Source organism: Pelodiscus sinensis, chromosome 4 (assembly GCF_052426305.1).
Source record: "Pelodiscus sinensis isolate ZL-2025 chromosome 4, ASM5242630v1, whole genome shotgun sequence".
Lineage (NCBI taxonomy): Eukaryota > Metazoa > Chordata > Testudines > Trionychidae > Pelodiscus > Pelodiscus sinensis.
In genome coordinates this window covers 112,673,739-112,686,118 of record NC_143055.1, presented here as the reverse complement: position 1 = coordinate 112,686,118, position 12,380 = coordinate 112,673,739, and the positions used below count along the sequence as shown (strand labels likewise).

The 12,380-nt window shown below is 37.5% G+C and overlaps 1 protein-coding gene across 3 annotated transcripts in view; it reads right to left on the bottom strand.

Annotated features, from left to right (window-relative positions):
* Positions 1-4,332: 4,332 nt before the first annotated feature.
* The window catches only part of PPP3CA (protein phosphatase 3 catalytic subunit alpha), a 338,739-nt gene continuing 330,691 nt past the window's right edge, over positions 4,333-12,380 (bottom strand). For all 3 annotated transcript variants that reach the window (XM_075929664.2, XM_006126898.5, XM_075929665.2), the window contains 3 exons: positions 12,015-12,112; positions 9,342-9,371; positions 4,333-6,047 (listed from right to left, as the gene is read on the bottom strand). In XM_075929664.2, the coding sequence (XP_075785779.1) occupies positions 5,851-6,047; positions 9,342-9,371; positions 12,015-12,112 (325 nt within the window). In that variant the 3' untranslated portion in view covers positions 4,333-5,850. The remainder of the gene's footprint in view (positions 6,048-9,341; positions 9,372-12,014; positions 12,113-12,380) is intronic.

Here is a 12,380-nt window from a genome sequence, read left to right as displayed (position 1 = left end):
CGTTTGAATGTGTGAAGTTAATGGTCTTCAATTTCTAAAAATGAACTATGAAGGAAAACAAAAAGCCTCAAAAAATAACTAAGATCTGCAGACTATTAAAATGAGATTTCTGCTTGCTTTTTCAAATTTGAAGTTGCAGGTTCTCTGACAATTATTGCAGCCAATTGTAGTCTATGTATTGTATTCTATTTATAAATGTTCTGTATCTCTGAGTTAGAGATTGTATTTTGCTCCATGGAGCTCCTCCAGGAACTAAAATCAGTATGTGGTGATTACTGCAATTCCCAGGAACTATCACTCCCTGTGGTGGTTTGCACAGACTGGTCCAAAAAGGTAACAAACTTCAGGAGACAAAACACTTGCACAATAAAAAACTGAGCTTAATCAGAGAGAAGGGAGTTTTGGTTCAGAAAATGGACATCAGCTTTTGTCCAAGAGTGGACCCAGCCCTACTGAAGGTTTGGAAAGACAAACCTTCCAATCTCCACAGGACCAAAGGGGAACTACTAATAAAGTGTTTAGATTCTGTTATTTTGTATGTTTGCTCTCTATGCTTCTGTTTTTAAGGAAACCTAATTCTGCTTTGAAGACTGGTAAAACAATGTCATTGTCCTAGGAAAGAAAGCAAAAAGCAGCGATCGCACTTAATCACAGTGAAATGCAAGGAGCTGCAAGCCTAAACCCCTGGTCAGGAAGGAGTTGAATGCAAGTCCCAGCCCACAGAAAGGTGACAACTAGAGGCCTGACACTGGGGATTGGGGGGGTGAGGGGAGGAGGCATTATTTGAGTGAAAAAAAATGGAGAGGATTTGAGTTATCCTGAAATCGACACTCATGTCCTTCTCTTTGCAGGAACTGATTCAACACAGTAGTCTTGACTGTAAGCTGAGCTACAGCATCTTGGACAGGAAGAAAGAATGAAGATTTTTAAGAAATCTCCAAGCTACAGTGGAACTACAGAGTGACAAACACCAGAGTTACAAACTAACCAACGAAGCAGACACCTCTTTTGGAACTGGAAATACGAAGACAGCAGCAGAGAGAAACAAAGCGCAAATACAGTACAGCACTGCATTAAACATCAACTGCTAAAAAAGGGGACAGCAGTATTTTTCTTTGTCACAGTGAACTTTCAGAGCTGTGTTAAGTCAGTGTGCAATTGTAAACTTTTGAAAGCACAACCATGTTTTGGTCAGAGCTGCAAACAACCGCTATTCCCAAGATATTCATAATGAGGTTCTGTGGTAGTTTTAAATCCTTTTTGTTAAAAAAATAGAAATGATTCCAAAAAGGATAGTTTATGGGTTTGAACTGCCTCTTACGTTTCCTTCCCAAGCAGCAAAATTAGGCTCTCAGCATGTCGGCAGCAGACTTATTTTAACAAGCACTACTGACGCAGCTTTCCTAATTGAACTAGCACAGTTCTCAGAAACTGGATCCACATTGCTCAGGGAATTCACACTGGGTCCTTGCTAGCAAGGAAAGCGGGTCTTAACCAGTACACTCCAAATTCTGGAACCTCTCAAGATGCTGACATTTACAAGGAATATTACTATGTTGTTCACATGTACATAAGGGCTACATCTACACTGCAGGATTTTTGCACAAGAATGGATGTCTACACTGTGTCTACACTGTACACGTGTTCGTGCACAAGTAAATTTACAGTAAAGCATCAGAAGAGAGAGCTTCTTGCGCAAGAGTTATTCCTTTCCCCATGAGGAATAAGCCCTCTTGCGCAAGAAGGCAGTGTGGATGGGCAACAGGGGTTTCTTGTGCAAGATAGCGTCCACACTGCCATGGAAGTTCTTGCGCAAAAGCACATCTCTTGCGCAAAGAACTCTTGCTCAAGAAGCCTGAAGTGTAGACGTAGCCAAAGAGTATCAGGAGAAAAACCCTTTTCCCTATAGAGAACACATGATGGCTGGGGGGGGGGGGGGGGATTTAATTTTAACTCTACATGTTGGCATCAGACACTTTTTTTTTTTAAAGCAATGGCTTATGAAACAGATGAAACCATCAAGACCCATATTGTGGATTTACTACAGCTGTCTTCTGCCACACCAACATCATTCAGTCCCAAGCCAGTATAAACAGCCATGGAGACTATCCCACTCTAAGGGAAACTGTAAGGGTATGTCTACACTTGCTCCCTAATTCGAGGTAGGGATGAAAATGTAGAAGACCAAAATTGCTAATGAAGCGGTGATTTAAATATCTCGCTTTTCATTAGCATGATCTTGCCGGCATGTTACTCCGCTCAACAGCCATTTCAAAAGTGTGCGCCGGAACGTGTCAGTTTGAACCAAACCCCTTGGTTTGAACTAATGTTACTCTTCAAAAAATGAGTAACATTAATTTGAACCAAGGAGTTTGGTCAAATTAACGCGTCCCGGCACGCACTTCCTGGTTCGAATCAACTGTTGAGTGGAGTAACGTGCCGGCAAGATCATGCTAATGAAGCGCGAAATATTTAAATCCCCACTTCATTAGCAATTTCAGTCACCTACATTTTCATCCCTACCTCGAACTAGGGAGCAAGTATAGACGTACCCAAAGGGAGTTTAATATCTGGTGCAGCAAAGAAAAAATATGGCTGCCTAATCAATATGAAACATGGTGAATGAGAAAAAGAGAATCATATTAACATTGATATTTTATTGTTAAGTGAGATATTAAATCAATGATTAATTATGGGACCTCAAAGAAGGATCAATGCGTCAATATTGCTCCTATGAGCATTTCCTGCTCCAATATGAACACAAGAGACTAAGAAGTAGAGGGAAGATGAAGGACACAGAAATGAGTAAGAAGCCATGCAGAAGTTTATAATTTCATTTCTTTGAACTAAAAAGCGGCTTTAAATCTCAGCCCTTCAGAGAGTTCTGAAGTGTCATTAGAAATTGCATTATTTCCGATTTCTAAGAGCAGAACTGAATGAACTAGAAACACATCTAAGATTTGTCTCTTCCATTTGTTCTTAATCTAATAAAAGAGATATGTTCTTCATGAATTGCAATTATATCTTCATAATTTACAAGTCAGAACAGAAAAAGGATTTAAGATTTCAATTGGATATTTTTAAAAATAATCAGAATAGAAGAGTATTCTCACGTTACATTTCATGATTGATTCCATGAACGCTCTGTGAATGTGAATGTCTATTCAGAAATCTAGAAAAGGAGAGTTGTGTTGCTTCCACATAGATGGTTTGGAGGTTTATGACAAGTGTGTCATCCGAATGCCCAGCCTGGATACAGAGCAGAAATTTGTGGTCTGTTGCCACAAGCTAACCCGTCAATGATATTAGCTAGAAAGAGGACCGTGTATTGGAAATAGACACTGAAAAGAGCAGTAAATAGTACATACAATTACAATACAGGTTGTACCTCTCTTGTCTGGCACCTTCCCGAATCAGGGAATTTGCCAGGCCAGGTGAAGTCAATGTGGCAGGGTTCTGCTCTTCCCACAGAATGGGGAAGGGGAGGAGCTCTACTCCCCTCCCCCCCCACTTCGCTGCACCCCTGGGCTCCCCTCTCTCCGTAGTGGTGAGGAAATCCACTGCAGTCTGGAGCTCCACTCTGTCCGGTGTCTCCACACTGCCCCCAAGCACCCTGCTGCTGCCTGGAGCTTCACACTCCACTGAACAGCTTTGCTGCTGCCTGGCAGGCTCCATCAAGCAGCCCTGCTGCTTCCCTGGGGAACTTCACCCAAGGGCTCTGCTACCACTCACAGGACTCCTCCCGGTAGCTCTGTGCTCTCTTCCCCAGCACCTTTGCTATGTCCTGGGGGGCTTTGCGCTCCCCTCCAGCAGCCATGCTGCTGCCCTCCCTCCAGGGACAGAGAATTCCGCTCCTCCCTACTCCCCCACACACTGTGGGCTCCGCGTTCCTCCCAGTGATTCTGCTGCCCCCAGTGCTCCCTTTCAAGCCCTTTAATTTGGCAACTCATCCTCATGAGTGCTCACATGGAAGATGCCAGACAAGGGAAGCCCAGATTAGGGAGTTTCAACCAGTGCAGTACCGAGTTTAGGAGAAATACAACTCTGCTTAGAATTTTGGGGAAAAAAACAGAAATAGTGGCAGTTTTCAATTCTTTATTACAATTGAAATGTCTAATAACTATGAAAGAACTTGGCAATATATGATTTTGTCTTTAATAATAACCTTTAATAATAACCTTTCACTATAGGTTTCAAGCCATCCCGTGGCAATTGTCTCTTAAACTGAGGTCTTTTCTCCTGTATGAAAAAAGAAAACAATGACAATACGGTGTGTGTACGAACATGCGTGCTTGCATACTTCAGAGATTTAGCCAGAGAGATAAAAGCACCTTAAATTCATGCACATTTTTATTGAGTAGTAATATAAAATGCTTTTTTCATTGTTACAAGTGCATGCTTTGATTGCCAACATTTCAGAAGTCAAATTACAAAGGCAAGGCTGTAGGCTGTAGTGAATTACTTGGGCACTTATACATTTGATAAAAAATATCAATGGACTGTTTGTTTTGTTTTTCTTTTTTTTTTTTAGAATGAACCAGTTGTAACCCGTAACTGATATACAAAGGGAAAAAAGTGAAAAAATTACACATTGTGGCACATGACAGAACATAACAAAATGACTAAACCATTATGACATTAACAGTTACCATGCATTTAGAGTTTCACATGTAACTACAAACTTATTTAAATTTCACAAGGTTTGCTAAACATGCTAACCATCTATATGTGCACTGACAAGCTTATGTTAAAAACTTTTTAAGAATACTTTCCCCCCTTAGATTTTTTCAAAGCTCTTTTTGATTACAAAATTTCAAAGGCATTAAGCATTTTTTTTTTTAGAGAATATAAAGTACGCCAGTATACATACATTTCCAGTATAAGTCAGACCACTAAGCGCATTACAGTCCCATACAGGCCTATACAGCCATTTTTTTTCTTAAAAAACATGCATAGGCAGATTTTTACAGAATATAGATGCTTTTCACTGCACTTAATATGGTGTCTTGTTCACTATACTTAAAAATGCACCACTCATAAATATTTAAATTCAGCAAGCCACAACCAAGACTTGATTTACGAAAAACTGTCCCCCAAAACAAAAACCCTAAATATAAACAGCAAAAAAGATAAACGTTAGCATTATTCCAGTTTTTTTAAGTTGAAGAAAAAGATATTTGCTGCCAAATTAGTAAGATAAGTGTTATATTTAAAGAAGGGCATTGAAGCACACTAAAGAAACCTGAGGTAAGCATAATCTGTACAAAATTAAACTGTCTCTTTTTTTTTCTTTTTTTTGGCATTTTTAACAAATTTGCAACATTCTGTTTTTATATTTTTAAAGACTGCCTAATTTATTTTATAGCCATTGTCTGACAAGAGTAGCAAAACATTATCAATAAATAGTCCTTATTTAGTTTGTACATCATTTTGTTAAAAATGTTTTGATGTCATCCATATTTAGTGCTGCAACTGTAAACGTACAATAGTTAGTAAGAAATTAGACAAAGTTTTCATGTCCAGTAACATAATAAAAGGCCTTTCAGTAACATATCGAGAAGTTCCCAATGCAGTAGGAAAACATGTTCAATTCCCCTAACTTTGCAATATATACCAGCATTAAGCTTTCATATTTTCTATAAGCATTTTAAAGGCATATCCAAAGGAGGTGTTTAGCCCCCACCCCCCACCCACCAAAATAAAGTTTACGATCTCGTCTTAGATGATATTGTAAACTGACTCCAACACCTGGCCCCCAGAGCAAGTAAGCTATTATCAGAGGCAAGAACATCCAACCGTTGATATGCAGCAATCCCATCATGCCCTGCAGCTAAAAAAAACAGGAAATGGTCACTGAATATTGCTGCTATTACTGCCATTGCTGTCAGTGCCATTAGTCTCTGAGGAGATTGCCTTGTTGATGGAGTTAAGGTTGGCATCAGATGGCATGGCATCTCTGCGTGGAGGCATCCTCTCATTAATTCGATCTAAGCCTTTGGCTTCTTCAAAACTAGTGATCTTATGCTGTGGTGAGAATCCTTTGATAGCTAAAAGATTATTAAAAAAAGAAGCAAGTCAGCAAAGTCAAACTGTTGGTAATTTATCAATTTATCAATCATCAATACCCGAGAAATTCCCTCCTCGTGGTGAGCAAAATAACAAAATCCCACATACTTCTTACTTCTTACCATATTTCGGGGGGAGGGGGGGAGAAGGGGGGAATGGAAAAATTAATAGCCCATGTCTCTCGCAAACCAAATGTTTTTTAACAAGATTAAATTCTAATATTTTGTTGTCACCTTGAGTTTGGCTTAAAATATTATGACTCTGACACAAAAGCTACAATTTGTAATTATGAGCAGAGCTTAAGGCAAAACGACTATCTATACTTTCTTGTAATAAATTAAAGCCTTACAAACATTGTGCCTAACCTCAGCATCCTTACTCCGGCAAAGCTCCCATGGACTTTCAAGGACTTTTAATTTTTTTGGAATAAGGACTGAATAAAGATTACATACTGAGCCAATTAGAAATCATGTATGGCACAGAGTGATCAATTTGATGGTTACACATTAAAGTTATCAAACAGATAGTCCTATAACCCTTTTGGAATCCCTGACAATTTTTAAAAATTGCTCAGGTGCTCATGTGTTACTCAAGAGCAGTAACCTTCCCTGTCATCCCCTGGGTCCTAGAAAGTAATTTGGTTAAACTCGAGTAATTCAGTATGACATGAACTAAAAATACCACTCTTCTGGCATATTTGTTCCTCAGCTTGGAAAATAGATCAACATAGGACCCTATAACTGAATTTAAAAAGTCAATGAATCTGTCCTTCAGCAATGACATTTTCATTGATCTCAGCAGGTATCCGCAGATTAGGCAAAAGGATCTGTAGAATCTGATCCAACTATTTTATTACAGGATTTATTTTTGAAGGTACATCTATTTAAAACAGAAGAAAAAAAGGCACTGTAGGCAAAGAGTTGTTGACAGCCATTAACATAATTTATTGTAGCCTTCTGTGCATTTTTCTCATCCTTCAAAATCAAATCAATCTACCATATTTCCAGAACGTTGGTTGCATTTTTGTTATACTTTGATCTTAACATGCCATATAGCAGAGATGGTGTGTTAGTACCAGGAACCCACGAACTTGCCGAGATAACAAGATAAAGGAGTAATAGAGAGGTAGCCAGAATATGATCTGAGGAAGTGGGTCTGGCCCACGAAAGCTCATCACCTATTAAACCATCTTGTTAGTCTTTAAAGTGCTACATAGTTTTTCCTTTTGTTTTAGCAAGATAAATGAGTTTGAGAGATAAAACACATTCCTGTTCCACCCCCCCCCCAAATCTGATTTACCAGAACCACACTGCCAGAAAGAAAAGAAAGTACATTCAGCACCCTCTCCCAACTCTGAAGTGGCTAGCACTTTTCTTCTTTAGAACCTTTTTAAAAAAGTCCCTGGTACCAACATACCACTCACTGAATTTTGTGGGGAGCATGGGAAGCAGCAGTCATGCTGATATTTTGCCAACCATCTCTGTACAAATGTGTAGACCAATTTGTTCCTTGAGATTAATTTCTTTAACCCATTTAATGGATGTTTCAGATTTCAAATGATGATATTTTTTTTTCATATACTATTTTAACAGGATGGTGATTATTCAATTGAAGGGGGAGAAGTGAAAAGAGAAGGGCCCACAGCAAAGCTTCTTCTTTAATTCCACCACCAAAAGATGTCTAATGGACACGAATGCCAAACCTTTACAGAAAGTTTAATGGCTGGTGGCTGTATTAAGCTGGAAATCTCATCTCTTCTTCTGCAGTCTGACCCTCCAAGGTGCTCAGCCCATTGGGTATTGTAGATGCTGATCATCTCACAGGATCAGACCTCGGCAAATAACTACAGTGCTGATATTTTTAACTTATAAGGGGAAATATCCTTTTATCGGGCATTTGTTTGCTATATTTAGTAAAAGTATGTATGGTTATAGTGGCTATCCAGTGGTAACAGCAAGTGAAGGAATAACTTGAAGAATGAATATTCCTTGAATGGGGTTTGCATTCAATTAGTTTTATTTCAAGCAGACATGTTATAAACCTTAGTGCTGAAGAATGTGCTCTGCTGCTGTTGCTGGTCAGACAATGAGTATTAGCAGTTGACACTGAGAGTATACTAAACACGACACATAGTCACAGAAATCACAGAAAACAGCCAAACTGTCAACGAGAATGCACACTGCAGATTAGAATTTGCCAATAGGAATAGATAATTCCAACATAAATAGCAGTTCACTCACTGCTATTTAGAAAGCAGTTGTATTTTCTCTTACTTATTTTGTTCCACAATTATGATCACTGCTTTATACAGATCAAAAACAAATTCAAATGGCCAAAAAGAGGCACTTTTAACATCATACTAAAGGACCATGACAAGGAGATTTTTTTTCTCTAAAAAATCAACTGTTTTTAGTGGGGCAAGAACAAAATACAACTGAAAAGAATTTTGTTTTAAAGGGGAACTTTAAATTTTTTCCAAAACATTTTATTATTAATTGCATATTGCATATGCTTATGTAAATATGAAGTTAGATCTGAACAGTATGGTTAATAAAATTGCATACGGATTAAATTAAACGGATCATCAATAAAGCACCAAAGTTTGCAATACTGAGCATTCAGAAATCTTCTGAGGCAGCCAGTCTTTAGATTTGTTTGCTGGTGCTGATGTAAAGGGTTGTTCTAATATAAATACCCAGTACATTAACTGACACTACCAGAAAAAAAAAAAAAAAAAAAACAGGACATCCTGTAGACAAATGTCTCATGTGTTTTACTTTTTAGAGAGACATAAAAAAAACATGTTGAACTGTAACAAAGAACCATTCAAAATTAATTTTTTTATTATTGACTTCAGCCCCGCCTCCCCCAACCATATTCATAAAGTTGAGTGTTTTCTTTTTATCAATGATAACTGAAAATGATTTGAGGCAGAGAAATGGTTCAGCCCTAAGAATACAGCTTATGCGCTATGTGTCAAAGAGCATTTACTAACAGCTGCCGTGTCTCCTTCTCTTTCAGCTAAAAGACCCCCTCATTCCCTGTGACACTACTCAGTACTTAATTGAATGTACACAAATTAGAACATCGTTGTACCTTTAAAAAAAACCACAACAAAAGACTTTCCCCTTTAAAGCAAGTATACTTTGGTTAATACCGAGCCACAATTGTTAGCCCAACACCCACACACTCTGTACAAGCTACAGCAAAATGAATACACCCAGCAGAGCCCTTATCTGTTGTAGCAACAACAGAAAGGGAACTGGCCAATTTACCTTCATCAGCCTCAATAGCCTCAACAGTAGCTGAAGAGAAGAAAGGGGTTGCAAAACGAATGAGAAAAATGAGCAGAGGATTTTAACTCTAAGAACAAGTTAGTGAAGAGCAAAGGAGCTAATACACTAATGTTACTGTAAGTGTTGGATTTCGGAACAGAAGACAACAAAGAAATGCTACACAAGTAACAAAATAAGTATAGTTTGCAGGTTTGTTGGAGCTACAGAAAATGTTTTGGGAAGCTGAAGGATTCACAAATTAAACCTTAAGAAGAACAAATTTTGCAAATTTTCTTTCAACTCAAAGAAGTTGAAAAAATGTTTTCCACATTGTGCATCTGACCTACAAAGTGTACTGTAAAACCATGGCTACATTTATGAAAAAAAGTGTGAAAAAGGGGGAGAGGGAAGTGGCATAAAGCCAGCAGAAGAAATTCACACCACTTATTATTACAGTTTGGAGAACACTAGCTGTTATTAGTACTGCACAGGACTGAAATGTCATTGAAGACAAAAAGGGCAAAATTTACAACTTGTAATATAAATATTTGTTCTCTTTCCTCACTTAAAAACCAAAACACTATGAGGTGGTTAAGACAAATTCTCTCTTTTACTTATATCATTGCATTTCCAGCTCTATCTGCATACCTCCCTCCTTATACTATCATCTCTGCAATTCAAGCACTTTATATATTTTAAATCAGATGGTATTTAATGTATTGAAGGGATAAATATGATATTTAAAGCTGCTGGTAGCAAAAATATAATGCTTGATCAGAAAAACCTTTTATGGTTGTTGAAGTTGCTACTCTGTAAAGTACATACTGTAAGCAACTGCTGATCAATTCATTACAAAAAATATAACCCTATTAAAAATCACCAGTCACTCTGAATTTGTTCTTATATCCAAAGATTCAGAAGCTGAAGTGGTCAGCATATGTCACCTAACTTAATGATGGCACAGCCAAGACCTTTATGAAGATATTTTGAAAAAAAGACTACTCTTTTGGAAAACAGATTAAGAGACAAAGCTTTTCACTTTCCACCTTTTCTTCACCTTGAGATGATTTTTTAAGTAAAGTAAGTTTTGCTGTCATTATATCAAATATACAGATGTTCTCCAGAATGGAGAAGTCACCCATGGGACACAGCATAGTAAACTTATATCTTGCAGGCTAAAAAGAGGATGGCAAATCAAGAAACTGAAAAAGTAGAAACAAAAAAACAAACACTAAAAGAAATATAGTGACTATGGTTAGAAATTTAGATGAGTAATGAGATCAAAAGTACCATTGACACACTAGAAATAAATAATGACTACTGACATGTGTACTTCCACAGAACTTACAGGTCATATTTTCTGTTAATACAAGTAGCATTATGAAAATGTGCTAACAAACTATGCAGCTTTCAGAATAGTTGGTGAATGGTGTATTCTGCATTAAATAATGTAATGGACTGTGTATAGTAATGTTTTACTAAACCAGAATGCTGCAGCATGAGGGGAATACATATTTGATCTAAAATTTTCTGGAAACATTTTAAAAGTTATTTCGGTTCCTAATGTTTTGACTGGTTGACAAAAACCTATTCCTGGCACCAAATTCTCTAAGAAGTCTAAAGAAATGATAATGAGAAGAGCCTGGATAAAGATCCTACTGAGATAGGCATTCTGGTGAATTATATTGCAGCATTTTCAAAGCAGAACATTACTATGTGTGTAACACATAAGTCACAACCTCCTCCCGTCCCCCTGCCCAAAAACAAACAAACCCACCACCACACCACGGAATACCTGAATCTTCTAGGTAAGAGAAAAGAGACAGTAAAGAGAAAAATACAAAGAGAAAGAATACTCCAGGAAGAAAACAGGAAAATGAGAGGCTGAGACTGTGTTAAAAATATAAAGCAAATTTCCATTTCTCACATGTATTGACAACAGAACTATACTATAGAAATATAAAACATTATCGGGTGCATGGCATATACTGAATGATCACAGAAAAAAAGAGGATATAGTAATAAATTAAACACTTTTGCAATTCCAAATTCCAATATTATATCAAATTTGTTCCTACTACATACTTAAAATACACCCATAATAGGCCTTGCTATAGAATTGGAAAGAAAAAGCATATTGTGTTTGCATACAGAGACCAAAATATTAAAAAATCCTTTATTTAAATGTATGCAGTTTGTGAAATTGTTTCTTTTATGTACTTCTTACATCATCATTTAGAATCGCCAGAAGATATTTTGTTCATGATTTCTCAATGAGGAAGCAGAAGATAGACAAAATACAGTTGGAGTGCCATTATTTATGCTGAATCCACAGCACTGGGAAAAGCAAAAGAGTTTTTAACCAGAAAAAAAAAAAAAAAGAGACTATGAACTTTGAGGAAAAGAAAGTACTTTATAGGCAATGTGGATTTATCATGTTAGTAAAGTTTATTTTCTGATTTCTCTCTCTGAAAATCAGCTGGATATCATAAGTCTTGAAAAGAGGCCCTACAGGAACCACTCAGATATTCAAGAAAATATTTCAAACCATCTGTTTTATTTTGTGCTTTAATTTTTCCTTGAGAAGATGGTGATTATTCTTCCTTAGGTTCTGCAATTCAATCTATCATTTTATATATATATATAATGGCACACAAAGACAAACTTGCTTACCGCTCTGCAGAGTTTGCTTTCCTCCAGAGAGGACACCACTGGGCAGCATTCCTGTTGGAGTCAAACCTTTCAGTGTCAGCACGCTCTCACTCTCTTCTCTACAGGGGGAGGAGGGAAAAAAAAAAATCAGTTTTTTTTTCTTTCCTAGGATTGGAACACAAGTGGAAAAACACATTGAACAATATAAATTACAGTCTCATCTAAGCACTATTTTAACGTTTAAGGGGCAAAATTCACCCTTGTGCAAAGGGCCTGCACATGTGCTACTTGAGCTTTCAAGTGGTGTACAGGTAGGTCTTTCCCAGCTCCACTGCACAGAAGTGAGCTTCCCAATATCCAGCACTGGATATGGGTGGTTATCCAGCT